The 20,372-nt window shown below is 37.7% G+C and overlaps 1 protein-coding gene across 2 annotated transcripts in view; it reads left to right on the top strand.

Moving 5' to 3' along the window:
- The window catches only part of stab1 (stabilin 1), a 43,933-nt gene that overhangs the window by 8,986 nt on the left and 14,575 nt on the right, over window positions 1–20,372 (top strand). For both annotated transcript variants that reach the window (XM_089133924.1, XM_039691074.2), the window contains exons 17-41: window positions 2,365–2,445; window positions 2,642–2,800; window positions 3,196–3,258; window positions 3,431–3,529; window positions 3,624–3,710; window positions 3,795–3,906; window positions 4,047–4,233; window positions 6,362–6,455; window positions 8,579–8,734; window positions 12,543–12,638; window positions 12,743–12,838; window positions 13,182–13,229; window positions 13,361–13,488; window positions 13,584–13,692; window positions 13,781–13,858; window positions 17,138–17,239; window positions 17,359–17,463; window positions 17,534–17,668; window positions 17,752–17,880; window positions 17,965–18,018; window positions 18,556–18,669; window positions 19,656–19,851; window positions 19,936–20,031; window positions 20,124–20,169; window positions 20,254–20,333. In XM_089133924.1, the coding sequence (XP_088990050.1) occupies window positions 2,365–2,445; window positions 2,642–2,800; window positions 3,196–3,258; window positions 3,431–3,529; window positions 3,624–3,710; window positions 3,795–3,906; window positions 4,047–4,233; window positions 6,362–6,455; window positions 8,579–8,734; window positions 12,543–12,638; window positions 12,743–12,838; window positions 13,182–13,229; window positions 13,361–13,488; window positions 13,584–13,692; window positions 13,781–13,858; window positions 17,138–17,239; window positions 17,359–17,463; window positions 17,534–17,668; window positions 17,752–17,880; window positions 17,965–18,018; window positions 18,556–18,669; window positions 19,656–19,851; window positions 19,936–20,031; window positions 20,124–20,169; window positions 20,254–20,333 (2,650 nt within the window). The remainder of the gene's footprint in view (window positions 1–2,364; window positions 2,446–2,641; window positions 2,801–3,195; window positions 3,259–3,430; window positions 3,530–3,623; window positions 3,711–3,794; window positions 3,907–4,046; window positions 4,234–6,361; window positions 6,456–8,578; window positions 8,735–12,542; window positions 12,639–12,742; window positions 12,839–13,181; window positions 13,230–13,360; window positions 13,489–13,583; window positions 13,693–13,780; window positions 13,859–17,137; window positions 17,240–17,358; window positions 17,464–17,533; window positions 17,669–17,751; window positions 17,881–17,964; window positions 18,019–18,555; window positions 18,670–19,655; window positions 19,852–19,935; window positions 20,032–20,123; window positions 20,170–20,253; window positions 20,334–20,372) is intronic.

Raw genomic sequence — 20,372 nt, 5'->3', positions numbered from 1 at the left:
TGCTTCATGGATCGTTTATAAGTTCGGGCCAGCAACATCTGTGCAGCGCGAGCCGATCTCGATCAAGCAACACTGTTACCACACCGCGCTAAGAGATCCGGTAAAGAAAACATTTGAATTCGCCACTGAGGTAATAACATCGCTGCGAGATCTAGTGAGATGCATTCACATTTCTCCGTTATTAACCGTAGATCTCTATTAGATCAAACAGCGCTGTCATGGAAACCAGGAGAAACACTGTGCCGTGAATTAGTACTTTACGTCCACAGACCAGCAACATTCACCATGGATTTAATATAGTAACACTAACTGGAACCAGTTTGGCTGGAATAGTGAAATGCTTTCAAGTACTTCACACATCTTTTTCCAGCACTTCAAAATTCAAATATTATATAAATAAATATATATATTTAAATGTTATTTTTAAATGTGATGACCAAAACATTATTTGTTCATCCTTCAAAGATGACCCCCATTTACAAACCTGAAAGTTTCAATATCTAGGAAAACTCACTTATTTAAAAAAATATTTTTTCTTTAAACAAATAGGAAATTTCTCTGGCATTTCTTTCTTTTTGCTGTATCGAAAACGTACCGAACCGTGACTTTAAAACCGAGGTACGTATCGAACCGTGAGTTTTGTGTACCGTTACACCCCTATCATATTCTAGTGAGAATAGGAGTCTGAAACTCCTCCGTAGGGCTTTGATTATGAGGTGTGTCGTAACCGAACCAGGAAAGAAAAAACTCTGCACTCAATTGGATAGTCGGTAGACCTACAACCAATCAGAGCAACGCAAAAAGTCAACTCCTTTGCAAAGCGCAGTTTTCAACTACAGAACTTACTTATTTTAGAAGTAAAATAACGAGTGTTGCTTCTTTTACTTACTTCTCCATGAGTGCCACCAAAGGAGAAACCACAACGACCACATGCTTTTCATTACGTCCCATCTTCTTAACTTAGCGACCGTCAGAGCCAGCAGATAAGTTACACTTTTGCCGAATATCTTTCCGATCGACAAATGCCTTGATTGCAGTTTTCTGTTCGACTATTAAAATGAATGCGCTGTCGATTTATTTTACAACAGACGCGACAGCGGAATCTATACATCTAAATTCTCCAGCTCCAGTCATCTTTGAGGGAGACCAGTAAAGCGCTCTTTGATAACGTGATGATTACGTCCCTGCAGATCATCTGTCCATCATCGTATAAAGCCCGCCCTGGCAATTTGATTGGCCCGAACGTTTCTTGTCTGATCATAATTACTCCTCAATGGATCGAGTCCAGACCGAACTCCCCAACCAAAAAATGTTGTGGGCGGAGTTCGGGCTGGCTTCCAGGCTAGACATGAACCAAAAATTGATTTTATTAGTCTTTTATTTAGAGATGTAACGATTTCAATCACAACCGGTTGAAAATCAATAAAAATGTGTCACGGTTCAAGTCGGTTGAAATGTGATTCGTTCAATTTGTTTAACATTTAAATGCTGTTTAAAACGTGTATCGCGATTCCTTTAATATTTCAACCGATTCGTTCAATTCGTTTAAAGAGTAACTAAACCTTAAACCAACTTTTTTTTGTTAATGATCTGTAAAAATGGATCTTTATTAATACCAGTCATTGATTCGAGTAACTTTTTTGACATTTGTGTATAAAGTGTTTTATTTCTACAATATATGGTGTAAAAACGTCTTAGTGCTGCCCTCTTCAGGTTGAACGGTGGCTACTGCAGTTGAATTTTCCTATTGGATGTTCCGCACTTCGTGACGTACGCAGGTTTCAGCTCACCACGCTCTTGGCATAAGCTACGCCCTTGGCAGTATAAAAAACAGCTTGTTTTTGTCTAAACCACTGTAGCGAGTCAGGAGTTGGATTTGCGAGTATTGAAAACGATCAGGATAGAGTCTTTTAGCATCTATTTCGTCCCCTCTATCTCCGCTGGGATCTGCCCACTTTTTCAGCATTTTTCAAATATTGCCAGTGGGTGGAGTCAGGCTCTGACCAGGGGTTTAGTTACCCTTTAAAATTTAAACGCTGTTTAAAACGTCTATCGCGATTCGTGTAACATTTCAACCGATTCGTTCAATTCGTTTAATATTTAAACGCTGTTTAAAACGTGTATCGCGATTCGTTTAACATTTCAACCGACTTGAACCGTGACACATTTTTATCGATTTTCAACCTGTTGTGATTGAATCGTTACATCCCTACTTTTAATCAGTCAGTAAGTGCAGTATTTAGCGGACTATTTGGGTCAGTTTCTTATGTAATACTAAATGTATGTTTGAGTTTTTAAACAGTTTGGCCTGTTCCATAGTTATGCAATGGATAATATATGTCATATCATTTATCTTTTACTTAGATCACTGTGGACCAGCTCGCCAGCATGTCTGAGATTACGACCATGGCCAATGAGATCTTAAGGATCAATGCCTCTGGGGATGTAAGTGACTGTCCTTCATTGATTTCATTGGCTGTAACTCCTGAAGGCAATGAGACATTTTTATAAGATTTGGGGCAAATGTGTTGGCCCTCATTCTGTGTACAATACAAACATTTGGTGACTTAGTTGCAGTATAACAAGAAAAAAATTGAAAATAATGGGACTGTTGTTTTTACATTCTCTCAACAATCCTCAGGGAAGAGTCTTTTTGGGTGATAAAGGAATACTTCTCGAAACGAAAGACATTGTTGCGGCCAATGGAATCATTCACCTGATCGATGGAGTTCTTGTACCTTCCTCCATAGTTCCCATAATGCCCCATCGTTGTGACATTAATGGGAGCAGGATCATATTTGTAGGTGCCTTTTTATGGGGATCTTTTCGTTAACGTGTGATGACATAATTTTTGTATGTGTGGCCAGTAAAACAAATTATCAACACCAGAATCTTCTCTCGGACAAAGCAGTGAATATTAAGCAAATATATGTGAAGTAAATTAAACCATAGGTTATTATAGTCATCCTACATTATAATTCTGGTCACATTATATTCGACTTTAATAGGCAAACATAACTTTATTTAATTCTTAATAATAATAATTTGAAATGTTTTTCACAGTGTACTTGCATGGCCAAGTTTCCAAATGGATTAAATACATACATAAATATTTTTTACAATTTATTTATTTATAATGGTAAATAAAGATTTTCTACGAATTCTATATATATTTTTTTTTGCTTCTCTCCACAGGGTTCCTGCGTCCGATGTAGCCATCTTTATGAGACACAATGTCCACCTGGAAGTGTTGAGCTGGTAATACTAATTTCAGTTATTTATTAACTAAATCAGACATCTTTAATCAATACGCAATTGTTAAGACATTTTAAATGACATTTTACAATTACAAATGAAGAGAATCATGAATATGAGCACCACTGACATCATTTATTCAAACTAAAGCTGCGTTTTTTTCCCCACTTGATAGACAGGTCATCTTAAAGGCTGTGAGCCACTTCCTGATCGCCGATGGTCGTACTCAGTCTTCGAGGAAGGCTGTGCTAAATACTGCAACATTACTCAGATGGTACGAAAACAAGGTCTCAGTTTCTTCGATCAATAAATATTCTGAATTATTTATAATGAATAATCTGTGAGATGTTTTGCCATCTTGTTTGCAGACGCCGCAGTGTTGCAGTGGTTTCTATGGGCCGGACTGTAAGCCGTGCATTGGAGGTTTCCAGCACCCATGTTATGATAAAGGGACTGTAAGTATGTCAGTATGAACACACGAAGAATGGACTTCATGGGAAGAAAGTGTTGCTGTTTATTTGTCATGTCTCCATCCGTAGTGTTTTGACGGCATCTATGGAAACGGCTCCTGTAAGTGTGAGCCAGCGTTTAAGGGCGTAGGCTGTCACCTCTGCTCAGACCCCAACAAGCATGGAGAGAACTGTGATGAAGGTGAAGTTATACCTTAGATGTTTTTTTTTATGTTCAAAGGACCTCGTTCTGTCTCTTTGTGCAAACCGTGACCCGCCACTGATAAAGTACCAGTGGTTGTGACCTTCTCCTCTCCCCCTGCGCTCTGTTCGGTTCTGTAGATTGCCGCTGTGTCCATGGCGTCTGTGATAGCAGGCCTGGCAGTATGGGGCTGTGTAGGAAAGGATCCTGTCTGGAGGGGTTTTCAGGGGACCTTTGTGACCAGACCGCCACCCTCTGCAATTCAGACGGCGTTTTTGAGCACTGCCACATTCACGCCAAATGTGTCTACAACAATGGGCAAACAATGTTAGTGTCACTTGAGCATGATGCGTAGATCGTTATAGACTGCCGGATGTTTATTTTATTTATATTTTATTTTTATTTTTTTAAATCAGGGTTGTTTATTTAATTTAATTTTAGGCAATTTTTTATGTTTGATTGTTTTACAATCAAATACTTTTACCATGCAACTAGGGTTGCCGCGGTGAGGAAAATTTCCCACCGGTTAATCGACGTGTGACAACACCGGTAATCCCGGTGTCACCGTGGAGGGCAGGGCGGGGGGGTTAAATAGCTTTTAAATGCGTGCGCGTTATACTTTCACTTTCGAAATAAGCGTCAATTGCTTGAATGGACAAAAAAAAACAACTCGCTGATAATAAAACTTTTATTTATAGACTTTTATTAGCATAACGAACGAATAAAAATAACCCCATGCATAGGCTGAAAAAAGTGAAAATCGGCAAAATGTGGGCCCAAACAAATAAGAACCATAAAACGTTTATTAACGAATAAGAAAATAAAATAGGCCTAAATAAATTACACAAAGTTTAAATGAGATAAAACCAATTAAAAAGAGACGAATATAAAATAAAAACTTCAAAACGGACCTTAGCCTACATAAATGACATACTTTCACTTTCGAAATAAGCGTCAATTGCAATTCAGCGTCAATTGCTGGAATGGAAAAAAAAAAAAAAAAAAAAAACTCGCTGACAATAAACTTTTATTTAGACAGCACTTTTATTAGAATAATAAACGAATAAAATATAGACAGAACTTTTATTAGCATAACGAACGAATAAAAATAACCCCATGCATAGGCTGAAAAAAGTGAAAATCGGCAAACTGTGGGCCCAAAAAAAATAAATAAAACGTTTATTAACGAATAAGAAAACAAAATAGGCCTAAATAAATTAAACAAAGTTTAAATAAGATAAAACCAAATAAAAAGAGACGAATATAAAATAAAAACTTTAAAAAGGACCTTAGCCTAGGCTACATAAATGACAGCACTCTAAAAAAAAGTAAAACACTATAAATTGGCATTTATTAACATTAATATATATTGGCCAAAATATTGCCAAACAGGCGCTTTTGCATTGCGTTTTGACACCAAATCTTCCGCCATTATCTTGCTTTTCTGTAATTTGACTCGTTCTCGTCTCCACGCGTGCTAAATGGAATCCTGATGCTTGCTGATCTGTGACGTGACGGCACGCGTTGCGCAGTTCATTTTTAATTATAATGCTCTCTTCAGAACTAAATAATTGAAAATTATTATTTTTAATTATTTCAAATAAATATTTTAGCAAAAACGAATACTTTAAAAAAAAAAAAGTCAAGACATCGCGGTGTCACGGTGGGAAAGTGATGTCACCGGTGATGGGGCTTAAAACCGGTAACACCGTCAACACCGTCTATCGCGGCAAGCCTACATGCAACGCCCATCATTCATTTATTTATTCATTTATTTTTTAATTAATGTTTATTTTATTTTATTTTAGACACATTGTTTGATGTTTTATTGTTTTACAATCAAATACTTTTATTCTGCATTTAATTTAATTTTAAATATTGTTACTGTCAGGGTTGTTTTATTTTACTTTAATTTTAATCACATTTTTTTGATATTTGATTGTTTTACAATCAAATACTTTTACCCTGCAATACCCAGCATTTTATTTTATTTTTTATTATTATTATTCTTGATCTTTTTACAGTCAGGGTTGTTTTATTTACTTTAATTTAATTTTAGACAATTTTTTGATGTTTGGTTTTTTTACAATCAAATACTTTTACCCTGCAATACCCATCATTTTATTTTTATTATTATTATTCTTTATCTTTTTACTGTCAGGGTTGTTTTATTTAATTTAATTTAATTTTAGATATTTTTTTGTGATGTTTGATTGTTTTACAAATACATTTACCCTGCAATTCCCATCATTTTATTTTATTTTATAGCCAGATTTTTTCTTTATTTTAGACAACAATTTTGGCCAATATTTTGGCGAACGTTATACTATATATATATATTTTACAACCCCATACTTTTAGTCTGCACTGCCCATTGAAGCAATCATGTTTTCATCAATCATCAGTGTTTAACTTTTGTAATGTGCTGGCTTGTTAATTTCACATTGTGCTGTAGGTGTGTTTGTCTGCCTGGATACGAAGGAGACGGTTACACCTGCACTGAAACCAATCTCTGCCTCCAGCCTGAGAGAGGAGGCTGCGACGTCAATGTGAGACACATGTATTTCCTTTTCCAGCAGTTTGCCTCTACCGCTAAATCTAAAGTGATGTCTGGCCTGTTCTGACTAGAACATCAGAATTCAGATTCACAGTTGCCCTTTGATTCAAACTGACACATGAAAATGATTTCCAGCATTGGCCAGGGCAGAATTTTTGCACCTCTGTTGTAAGAGTAAAACAAAACTACACTGAAGTTACTGAAGGATGCAATGTGTAAAAAATGGATCAGATGACATGATTTATAATATAATCAGAGTTGTATTTTGCTGGCACAAAAACAGAAGGAACCAAATGTTCTTGTCAATAGAATGAATCAGACTGTTCATTATAGCATTAACATATTCGCTAGGATGTATTAGTAATTTCATTATAGAAATATATTATATTTTAGTGGAATAGTCTGTGGGCAACATGAGCAAAGCCAAGAAAAACTTCTGGCCCTTTGCGAAAATTGTTTAGCTATTTAAATAATAATAATAAATTAATTGACAGTGTGCCACCATTAAAAAAAAGCCAAGAAGGCTAATAAAAATTTTTAGAAAGAGATTGGGGATGAGCCAAAATAAAAGGAATGTCCTAATTTCGACTTTTAACGTCATAATCATATTTTATCAAAGACTGTTTATTTTTCTTATAAATGAGCTTTCAGAGAAACTCCTACAGTGTGAAATGTGTCGCTACTTAATAGGGGTGTGAAAAAAATCGATTCACATTTGAATCGCGATTCAATCTTTACCGATTCAGAATCGATTCATAGAATTCCAAAAATCGATTCATATAGGCTATATTTTTTTAATGGCGTGCAGGGGCGGAGTGGCAATCGGGTGAGTCGGGACTTTTACCGGTGGTCCGGTAGTGTTTCTATGGTTTCGAGGCTGCGAGGGCCGGTCTGATAAATAGTTATTGCAAGTTCTTGCCGCCCGCTGATCAAACTGTGCCGCCACTCTGCTCAACCCGTAAATAAATGCATCGATCCGCAGATCTTATGTTTGAGTTCTATCTTTTGCCAAGCGTGTCAGAGGTGACGGGTTCTAAACCGCACTCGTATAGTTTTTTCTCTCTCTCATCAAAACCGAATATGTTCATCACGTTTGTGTGCATTTTGTTTTGTGATTTCACCGGAGTCTCCACAACGGCGATAGATTGAAGCGCGCGTCCGAGAGAAGACTGCGCGAGCCACAGAGCATATGGCCACAGAGAACCATAGACAGTAAAAGAGAACACTGTATCCATCATGACACTGATCGCTGCGGACACGTCGAGCGCTCAGCTTGATTTCAAAAACAACAGGTCTCTTATTTATTAGCGACCTAAATGAATGCTCTGCTAGTTAACTGGAGATACCCGCAAATTGCGCGCCTATGAACGACTTCACTGGATCTAAACAAATCAATCTAACCATAGATGTTACCAGTAGCGGTGGCTTTTTTAAATCTATTTAAAATATTTTCGCAAGGGTTCTATGAAATTAGTATATATTTTTAGGAAGTTCAATGTGCCCAGTCGAGTTCACATTTCAACAGTCAACCTGGTAGCTGAAGTAGGCCTACTCCTTAAACCACATTTAGCATAATTGTTTGTTTGATCTGACTACAGCACTTTAAAGCTAAATGTAAAAGCTTTTTATTTAAGTTTTATTTTAAACTTGAATTAAATGTATTTAAAAGCTGGCCAAAGCTTGGCACTTTGCACTTTTTAGTTGCAAAAGTTTTTATTTTTGTATGAAGACATATAAAGTAATATCAGACTTTTCTTTTAAATTATGTCTACTGCAATCAATCACATAGGAAAAAGTAAACTACATTTATATAGACCTGCGAATCGTTTTTTGAATCGAGAATCGTTTTTGAATCGAAAAATCGATTTTGAATCGAATCTTGAGGCAAAAAAAAAATCGGTATCGAATCGAATCGTGACATTTTCTGAATCGTGCACCCCTACTACTTAAAGTAGTGTGTAAATGTAATTTCTCCTGCCAGAAGGTTAGGAAATGCTATGAAAGCCAGTTTTCGTTTTCGTTATTATACTACACCCTGCTGAATCATGCGCAATACATGACAATGTTCAGGTCTTTAAGTCGGTTTAACTCTTTTTGTGTGTGTTTGTTTAATAGGCCATGTGTACGTACGATGCTGGAAAGGTGAACTGTGTTTGTATGGAAGGATGGACCGGTGATGGGAGTTTGTGTGTGGAGATCAATAACTGCCAGCTGGAGAGTCGTGGTGGATGTCATGAAAGTGCAGACTGCTCCCCGACTGCGCCAGGACAGGTAATGACCCTGCACTCTTAGAAGAAAAGGTGCTATATAGAACCTTAAAAGGTTCTATCAGCGCTACGTATTTGGAACCCCTAAAGGGTTCTATACACTCTTAAGAAAAGGGTTCCTCTGGGTTCTATATAGAATCCTGTGGTTCCATACTTGGCCAATAGAACCTTTTACCAAAAAAAATGGTTCTACTATATGGTTCTATGAAATATTTTCTGTGTTGACACAAAACTTGTTGGATGTCCAAGCTGCCTGCCGGGATAATCACACAACGCGTACACATCCGATGATGCCACTACAACTGATATTTCCTTTTACTGTCTATGGATATTCCCAGTTCTTTAGTTTCTGATCGGATTAGTCAGGGTAAATGGAGTAAAAAAATAGGCAGAGTAAAAGTATTTTTTTATTATTTATTTACATTTTATTTATTTAACCCTTCTGTTACCCTCAAATCTGATAAAACTTTTTACCCTCTGGGGTCAATTTGACCCCAGTAATTTAAACCTCCACAATATGTTTATTTTTTTTTTATAAAGGTTTGTCTCAGTTAATTTATGTCTTTGTTGACTACTTAAGTAACATTTTAAGTTGACATCCACCCACCAAACACCCCACCTAACCCCCCATAACCCTACATCCAAAATCTTACTAATTTGACCTAAAATTGGAAAAAGTATAGATACATCTGGTGTTTTATTTGTTTTATAATATTTCTAAGTATAGATTTTTGTAATCTATAACATTTGGAAAGAAAAACTATTTATTTTATCAAGGATAGAAACATGAGTTATGTTTGGGGTCAATCTCACAAAAATTATGTTTTCTCCTCCCCCATGGCATGGGAAACATCAAATTTCTCACAAAAATGATGTTTTCCCCTCCCCAATGCACAGGAAAGAATTATTAGTTATCTTGAGAATTATGTCACATGTCATGTGAACTACTAGTAGTTCTCGCAATACTACAGATATGGTTATGTTTGGTTAGAGCCCTAAAATAGAGGGACGTTTTTTGAAAATGATATTGAATATGTAAAATTACAATGAACATTATAAATTCAAATTATAACATGTTATAATGACCTCAATATAACAACCAAAACAAATGTGTGTGAAATTTTAATATTTCTTCTGTTTTATTATACATCTAAAAGAGCCTGGGGTCAAATTGACCCCAAGGAACACCGATGTTACAAAATTTGTTTAGGACTTTGAAAAAATATTATCAGGTTAATTTTATGTTTACAGAGTTGTCCCCATTAAATTTGGAAAAGTCATTAAATTTGAAGCAAAAAAAATAAAAATAAAATTATGTTTTTACAGACAATGGGGTCAAATTGACCCCAAGGATAATAGGAGGGTTCATATACAATTAATACATTTAATTTGTACAAAACTATTTTCATAGGCGCCACAACAAAAATATTATTTTAATGTGTGTAAATTGTGTAATATGTGTGTATATATAAAAGTAAGAATGGAAAATAATAGACCAGAAATATAATGACAAAAATTTTCAAATATAGCCTATATATAAATTAATCTATATGTGACACAAAAATGCTGTTTATTATTTTGGCCGGTAAAAAATATGCTTGGCTGGTGGATTTTTTTTCATCTACCAGTCTCCGTGGCAGGTAAGCCAAAAAGTTTATTTTGGACCCTCACATCACACACGAGCATGGCACAGCGGCCAAAAACACACGCACATGAGCATGGCACAGCGGCCAGAAACACACGCATACACCAGCATGGCACAGCGGCCAGAAACACACGCACATGAGCATGGCACAGCGGCCAGAAACACACACACACACGAGCATGGCACAGCGGCCAAAAACACACGCATAGACCAGCATGGCACAGCGGCCAGAAACACACGCACATGAGCATGGCACAGCGGCCAGAAACACACGCATACACCAGCATGGCACAGCGGCCAGAAACACACGCACATGAGCATGGCACAGCGGCCAGAAACACACGCACATGAGCGTGGCACAGCGGCCAGAAACACACGCATACACCAGCATGGCACAGCGGCCAGAAACACACGCACATGAGCATGGCACAGCGGCCAGAAACACACACACACACGAGCATGGCACAGCGGCCAAAAACACACGCATAGACCAGCATGGCACAGCGGCCAGAAACACACGCACATGAGCATGGCACAGCGGCCAAAAACACACGAGCAGTATCTTATGCGCCTTAATCCGGTGCACCCTATATGAAAAATGTTCTAAAATATATAAAAAATATAATACACACCGGATTATAAGGCGCAATTTCGACGAATGACCTATTTTAGAAAAAATGTTCGCCTTATAGTGCGGAAAATACGGGTATGATAAAAAGAAGCATGTCCTACCTTATTTAATCAGCAGCCGTTGATTTAATGCGCGCTCTTCTCCGCTACCCTTTCAATGATGCAATCCATGTCCAAAGTCTATTTTTCGATTGCCATCAACATAAAGGCTTCAAAGATGCTCCTCCGCTGTACTCCTTAATCGATTCTTGATGAATTTTAGCGTGGAAAAGCTTCGCTCACTTGCAACTTGTGACAGAGTTAACAGAAACTTGTATCCAAGTCCGATTAGATGGTAACGTTAGGAGTCAGTGAGCAGGTTATACCTTTGTAGGACATAATAACAACAGATGGGACATTTTCTGCAAGATTGGCAGGTTTTGTTCACAACATCCCATCATATTTCAGCAGAGCCTCTGCATAACCGTCGGCCTTCGCACGCACAGTCGGCTTCTTGTTGTCTTTCTCACTCAGGGCCTTGAGTGTAACAACAAAATCAATGTAAAGACATCCTTATGGATTCCCAAACACTTTTGTAAGCGCAGCGTCTTTGGCCCACCATCGGGTTTCAACCCTTGATTCGGCGGAGCACTCCACCTGAATCTAATGAAACACTTAGAAGCTTCGTTTAGCCGTAGTCACGTGACGTAGGTGTTTTGAATCACGCTTCGTTCGGATCAGTGTTTCGAATCATCTGCTTCGAATCATCTGCTTCGGGATCTAGCAAAGCTTCGAAACTTCTGTTTCGCGTCAGCCATCCCTAATATCCCGTATTTTTACGCTCTGACTGTGTTAACTGACTCAGAACACGCAACTATCTGTGTCTCGGCCCAAAATAGGGACTTTATGCTGATAGAACGGCGACGGCAGCCGGAAGTAAACGGTTAACTGCCGTCGCTAAGGAGCGCAAAAATCACTAAGCAACAGTAAAGAGGACGGCATAGGGGATAATTTAATCATCAGACAAAATAAAAATATAACTTGATTTTAAAAAGTAAGAGCCAATGCCACATAACCTAAAACATATCATTAACTGTCTTAATCTGTCACGTAGTAACGACTACGGCAAATCAGCTGTTCTCCCGTAGTAGACGGTTACAGCAGAACGTCGTGAAGTAGCAGTTAATGTCGCGCATGCGCAATAAAACGCCAGAATGCCGTTGTCGTTCCACCAGAGGCTGTTGCCCTAATAGAAAATCACACCGGCCCCTTTGGCATGTGCCAGAATTACCAGATGGCCAATCCGGGCCTGTATAACAAAGTCTGCAATCAAGAAAGAAATCTCAATATGAACTCATATACATTTCTCATCAAATTCTTTGAATTTCAAATGCTCTGAGCTGCTATCCACAATTATTGTATAGCTCTGTACTCCTTATTGTCTGACTTATGCAAGTTTGCAATTCTCCAAAGGAACTTTAAGATAGAGACTGAATTAACACCAGAAAAAAATACCATTGCACACCCAAACCTGAGTTTTGCTCAATTTTCTGTTCAGAATGAATGTAGCTGCAAGAAAGGCTACATGGGAGATGGCATCGTCTGTAAAATCGTCAACCCCTGTTTGTCAAATAACGGAGGCTGCCATTCTCTGGTGTGTATTTCATCCTTGCAGAGTTATGCACAACATAATAACATTTCAAAATGAGGCTAAATTTAAGGCTTAAACTCCTGTATGCTTGTATGTAATGTTTCCAGGCCACATGTAAATTGAAGAGTCCTGGAACGCGTGAATGCACATGCCCAAGCGAATACGAAGGTGACGGACTCACGTGTTATGGAAACATGCTAATGGTAAGATGACACATTCATTTAATCATAGTTTTAAATCGGCTGTCAACATTATGGACACGCACAAATACATACACAATGGACATATTCACAATAGATTTGTCCCTAAAAACTGATTTGGATCAAATTGTCTTAAGTTATTCATTTTTTGGAAACACTTTATTTTACAGTGTCCTTGTTACATAATGTTACATGTACTTACAATAATAATAACAACAGTAAATGACCTCAACCAAAACCTAATCCTATCCTAACCCTATAGTATACATGTTGTTAAGTAATATTACTCAGTACTTAGATATATAATCTAAACACTGCAACAAAGACCCATTTTTTATATTTTCAGGAGCTAGATGGAAATTCTGTGTTCTATAACTTCAATCGCTTCCTTCAAGTAAGTACATCTTTACCTGAGTATATTGTCAATGAGTCTTTTTACAAAAATGATAATGACTTGATTGAAAGAGAAAAATGATTATTTATTACACAAATATTATTCTTCAACATTTTTGTGTTTATCTGCAGAGGCACAACGTGATTGAGAGTGACAGCATAGTCACGGCTTTGGTTCCATCTAAAGTTGCTTTCAGGAACCTCAGCGATTCAGACGAGGCTTTTTGGTTTGATTATTACAGGCTGCCTCACCTTCTACAGTATGTGTTTGGATTGACATTGAGAACTGATTTATGAGGTTTGCAGAAGAGAATAAATACCATGAGATAATTTTCTGTGTGCGATTTCTGTCTAGAGTTCATTTTTTAAAGGGGATCTACACCACTGAAGACTTAATGCAGCAAGTTGGTAAAACAGTCCAGACTATAGGAAAGACTAAATGGGTGGTGCAAAGCAACGGCGGGGTAACTGTCACACAAACTCTACCTCTCGGATTAATTTCAGCCTTAAATTGGTCATCTTTCACTGACCTGTTCACCCTTGTGTCCCTAGGAGCTCATGATCGGCAATGCTACCATTATCGTCCCAGACCTCAAGGCAATAAATGGGTGCATTCACATTATTGACACGGTAATTAAACTTTGCAAAGATGGTGTCTGACAACAGAGCAACACCCTAAAAACATTTACAACACCTTATCAACTGCATAGCAACAACAGAGCAACACCCTAAAAACATTTAGAACACCTTATCAACTGCATAGCAACAACAGAGCAACACCCTAAAAACATTTAGAACAACTTATCTGCATAGCAACAACAGAGCAACACCCTAAAAACATTTAGAACACATTATCAACTTCATAGCAACAACAGAGCAACACCCTAGAAACATTTAGAACACCTTATCAACTACATAGCAACAATAGAGCAACACCTTGAAAACCTTTAGAACACCTTATCATCTGCATAGCAACAACAAAGCAACACCCTAAAACATTTAGAACACCTTATCATCTGCATAGCAACAACAAAGCAACACCCTAAAACATTTAGAACACCTTATCATCTGCATAGCAACAACAGAGCAAAACCCTGAAAACATTTAGAACACCTTATCATCTGCATAGCAACAACAAAGCAACACCCTAAAACATTTAGAACACCTTATCATCTGCATAGCAACAACAGAGCAACACCCTGAAAACATTTAGAACACCTTATCATCTGCATAGCAACAACAAAGCAACACCCTACAACATTTAGAACACCTTATCATCTGCATAGCAACAACAGAGCAACACCCTGAAAACATTTAGAACACCTTATCATCTGCATAGCAACAACAAAGCAACACCCTAAAACATTTAGAACACCTTATCAACTGCATAGCAACAACAGAGCAACACCCTAGACACATTTAGAACACCTTATCAACTACATAGCAACAATAGAGCAACACCTTGAAAACCTTTAGAACACCTTATCATCTGCATAGCAACAACAAAGCAACACCCTAAAACATTTAGAACACCTTATCATCTGCATAGCAACAACAAAGCAACACCCTAAAACATTTAGAACACCTTATCATCTGCATAGCAACAACAGAGCAACACCCTGAAAACATTTAGAACACCTTATCATCTGCATAGCAACAACAAAGCAACACCCTACAACATTTAGAACACCTTATCATCTGCATAGCAACAACAGAGCAAAACCCTGAAAACATTTAGAACACCTTATCATCTGCATAGCAACAAAGCAACACCCTAAAACATTTAGAACACCTTATCAACTGCATAGCAACAACAGAGCAACACCCTAGACACATTTAGAACACCTTATCAACTACATAGCAACAATAGAGCAACACCTTGAAAACCTTTAGAACACCTTATCATCTGCATAGCAACAACAAAGCAACACCCTAAAACATTTAGAACACCTTATCATCTGCATAGCAACAACAAAGCAACACCCTAAAACATTTAGAACACCTTATCAACTGCATAGCAACAACAGAGCAACACCCTAAAAACATTTAGAACACCTTATCAACTGCATAGCAACAACAGAGCAACACCCTAAAAACATTTAGAACAACTTATCTGCATAGCAACAACAGAGCAACACCCTAAAAACATTTAGAACACATTATCAACTTCATAGCAACAACAGAGCAACACCCTAGAAACATTTAGAACACCTTATCAACTACATAGCAACAATAGAGCAACACCTTGAAAACCTTTAGAACACCTTATCATCTGCATAGCAACAACAAAGCAACACCCTAAAACATTTAGAACACCTTATCATCTGCATAGCAACAACAAAGCAACACCCTAAAACATTTAGAACACCTTATCATCTGCATAGCAACAACAGAGCAAAACCCTGAAAACATTTAGAACACCTTATCATCTGCATAGCAACAACAAAGCAACACCCTAAAACATTTAGAACACCTTATCATCTGCATAGCAACAACAGAGCAACACCCTGAAAACATTTAGAACACCTTATCATCTGCATAGCAACAACAAAGCAACACCCTACAACATTTAGAACACCTTATCATCTGCATAGCAACAACAGAGCAACACCCTGAAAACATTTAGAACACCTTATCATCTGCATAGCAACAACAAAGCAACACCCTAAAACATTTAGAACACCTTATCAACTGCATAGCAACAACAGAGCAACACCCTAGACACATTTAGAACACCTTATCAACTACATAGCAACAATAGAGCAACACCTTGAAAACCTTTAGAACACCTTATCATCTGCATAGCAACAACAAAGCAACACCCTAAAACATTTAGAACACCTTATCATCTGCATAGCAACAACAAAGCAACACCCTAAAACATTTAGAACACCTTATCATCTGCATAGCAACAACAGAGCAACACCCTGAAAACATTTAGAACACCTTATCATCTGCATAGCAACAACAAAGCAACACCCTACAACATTTAGAACACCTTATCATCTGCATAGCAACAACAGAGCAAAACCCTGAAAATATTTAGAACACCTTATCATCTGCATAGCAACAAAGCAACACCCTAAAACATTTAGAACACCTTATCAACTGCATAGCAACAACAGAGCAACACCCTAGACACATTTAGAACACCTTATCAACTACATAGCAACAATAGAGCAACACCTTGAAAACCTTTAGAACACCTTATCATCTGCATAGCAACAACAAAGCAACACCCTAAAACATTTAGAACACCTTATCATCTGCATAGCAACAACAAAGCAACACCCTAAAACATTTAGAACACCTTATCATCTGCATAGCAACAACAAAGCAACACCCTAAAACATTTAGAACACCTTATCATCTGCATAGCAACAACAAAGCAACACCCTAAAACATTTAGAACACCTTATCATCTGCATAGCAACAACAGAGCAACACCCTGAAAACATTTAGAACACCTTATCATCTGCATAGCAACAACAAACCAACACCCTAAAACATTTAGAACACCTTATCATCTGCATAGCAACAACAAAGCAACACCCTAAAACATTTAGAACACCTTATCATCTGCATAGCAACAACAAAGCAACACCCTAAAACATTTAGAACACCTTATCATCTGCATAGCAACAACAAAGCAACACCCTACAACATTTAGAACACCTTATCATCTGCATAGCAACAACAGAGCAACACCCTGAAAACATTTAGAACACCTTATCATCTGCATAGCAACAACAGAACAACACCCTAAAAACATTTAAAACACCTTACCAACACCTTGGCAAACTAGCTTCGTGGTGCCAATTTTTTTACCATGATCACTCAGATTTTCTTCTAAAATAGGCAATATTATTCACCTCATTTTTATACAAAGCAAATCTGTTTTTCTCTCAGGTTCTTCGACCCGCTCTATCTGATATTCCTCCACCACCTCCCACTTTGATGAAGATCCTAAACAACACGCCTGAATTCAGCCTTTTCAGGCAGGCGGCACTGGTGAGTTTCTGGCATTTACCCAGAGATTTACTGTAACTTACTCAATTGTTTCAAAAAGAGTAACATAATAACTAAATACTGATTTTGTTACATAAGCATAGTTGTTTCCACTTTTTCAGCTTTACGACTTGGAAAACAGTATCCCAACCAGAGATTACACCATTTTTGTCCCGTATGACAGCGCCATACAAGAGTACCTGAATAAAACAAACTCTACACAACTGGTGAGTGAAACTTGAAACAATGTTTGATCACATCAGTCGTAAAGTTGACGAAACTGTCTCTTTTCAACAGAGCAAAGACATTGTAAAATATCATGTAATTATAAACGAGCAACTCTTTCCTGAACACTTGGGCGATGGACTCTTCAAAAACACGTTTTTGGGAAATGGCACTCAGATCATGTTTTATGTGGACACTGATAATCAGGTATTGCAGAACTCGCAACAACTCAAGATCTATAAAGTGCTTAGATGAAAAAAGTTGTGATTAAATCTATTGCTAAACTCCAGACAATGGCCAATGACGTTCCCATAAACGGAAGCTACATTGAGTCGAGGCATGGCACAGTGTTCGGGATCCCACGTGTCTTAGACCTTCACAAGAACCACTGCAGTAATGACGTGATTTTAAAAATTTCGGTAAGTTTCTGTTTGGTACTTATGAGGTTACTTTCTCAAAGTGGCGTAACGAACAAAGTTAAGGAACGTTTGCTTTCTTTGCAGGGCCGCTGTGGAGATTGTACTGCTGCACCAAAATGCCTCTATAGTGCCAAACCTGTGAGATGGGTTCATTGTTGTTGTTTTAGTTTGTTTTTAACTTTCATGTCATTCATAATGGTAAAAGTCATAGACATATACACTAGACGTCACCTTGGGGTTCTAAGCATGTGTCAAAACCGCCGCCATCTTGGAACAGGGGTCTTGTCATGGGAAGTAGCTAGCTAGGTAAATGCCTTTACGAATTCATTGATGGTGGCGGACTTTTGTGCAGCATATGACGTTCACGGATGAAATCGGAACTAGGAAGAATGTTTTTTTTTAAAAAATTTAAAAAAAAATTCTGGAATCAATGATAAATACATGTCTGACCGTTGGAACAAACCAAAAAAAACGTGAGAAGTCGCATTCATGATGATTTACGGTGATTTTATTTCCGTTAGACCTGACGCTGATGCGTTAAAAAGTGGAGGGGCTCCCCTGTTCCAAGATGGCGGCTCTATTGACGCATTCGTTCCAATGAACTGCCGTAGCCAAGGTGACGTCTATTGTATATGTCTATGGGTAAAAGTACGGTTCTTCTCACCATTTCTTCAGATACAGCCAAAGTACCCACCAAATATGAAGTCAAACTGTAAATACAGGACAAGAGTTGGAAAAAAGAGAACAATGGTGCCGGGCTGTCACATTGATTGTTTGAGAACAACAAAGGTACTTCATTTTCTAAGGTCAGAAGCTTACTGAACAAGTATGCAAACTCAGATGTCACTGATTGTGGTGCACAGTCCTGTTGTATGCACTTAAGAGGACTTAGACTTGAGTTTACGCTACACATTTTGGGTCAAATATGGACAAACCAAAACGTAAAATTTAAAACTGTAACCCAACGTCTAGGTTTGTCCATATTTGACCCAAAATTGAGTTAAAACAACCCAGCATTTTTTAGAGTGTACAGATCCATTGATTTCAATGAGCACGCTGCAAAGGTTAGTTCACCCAAAAACAACAATTCTGTCATCATTTACCCCCCAAACACATAAGACTTTGGAAACACAAATTCTGATATTTTTAATGAAATCTGAAAGTTTTCTGTAAATAAAAGTCTAAATGAAATCTGTTTTTCATATAAAGCAATTGTATCTCCATTAAAGTGCTTGATTCATATGGATTTGTTTTACAATGATTTTATGACATTTTTAGATCCTCAACTTTCAATTGAGGGACAGAAGTCATTAAAAATGTCATCATTTGTGTTTCGAAGATAAGTTTGGAATGACGTCAGGGCGAATGATGACAATAATATTTTTTTCAGTGCACTATCCCTTTAAGGATGTTGAGGAAGGATGTAAGGCTTTGTGCTGTATTTATTTCAAACTGTAAACATGTTGACAGTTTAACATACTTTAACTGACTTCAGAATGTTGCTTCATCTCAACATTCATTGACCTGAAAGAAAAAAACTAACCATAGAAGAAGAGTTTATAATAGTCTCTTCTAATAGCGCCCACTAGTGGCAACACTGAATATGTAAGCTATACTTCTATTTGGACACATTTCGGAACAATACAATGTGTTAAATCAAGATCACAGAGCTAAAAATGTTGGGGTTTTTTGGTAGACTGGTCGGGTTTACACCTTTAAATTCAGATTTGAAGATTATTCGGATTCAGACCTCATAATAATAACTTTCCTTCCAGAGCCACTCCTGCTGTCCAGGATATTTCGGGCATGATTGCTCCAAATGTCCTGGGACTGTGGATAACTGGTGCTCCAACAACGGTCAATGCCAGGACGGGCTGTTCGGCAGCGGGGAGTGTCTCTGTAAAGAAGGCTTCCATGGGACGTCCTGTGAGATGTGTGAACCTGGGAGATATGGAATAAACTGCAAGTCAGGTAACATCTATGAGGAGTTTTCTAGTCTAAGATCTTGGCATTCTGTTAGCGTTGTTTAAACATTTTGGGGGGTTTTTCCGGCAGAATGTCACTGTGAACATGGCAAATGTTTGGACGGTATGGAGGGAAATGGGCAATGCATTTGTTTCAAAGGTTGGAAGGGAGTGAATTGCTCTGTTGGTCAGTATTAAGGTCAAATGGCAACATTTTGTGTCAGATCGCATGTTTCTTACCTTAATGCACTTGACGTCATACATTTTTTTATTTCGCAGCGGTAGTTGATGATGCCTGTGGTGGAGTTTGTGATGTCAATGCTAAGTAAGTAGGTAAAATATACATATAAGGCACTTTATATTTTCAACACATTCATCAGTGTTTATAAGTAAAATATTATTCTGCCAGCTGTATCTCAGGAGGTTCAGGGACTCCTCCAACTTGTAGCTGCACCGCTGGTTATAAGGGTAATGGGACTTTTTGCAAAGGTTTGTCTGTTTCATTGCTATTCACCCTGTTTACTCTCT

The sequence above is a fragment of the Pimephales promelas genome, chromosome 2 (assembly GCF_988280905.1).
Source record: "Pimephales promelas chromosome 2, fPimPro1.hap1.1, whole genome shotgun sequence".
NCBI classification, from domain to species: Eukaryota; Metazoa; Chordata; class Actinopteri; order Cypriniformes; family Leuciscidae; genus Pimephales; species Pimephales promelas.
This window is presented reverse-complemented; position numbering and strand designations above follow the sequence as displayed.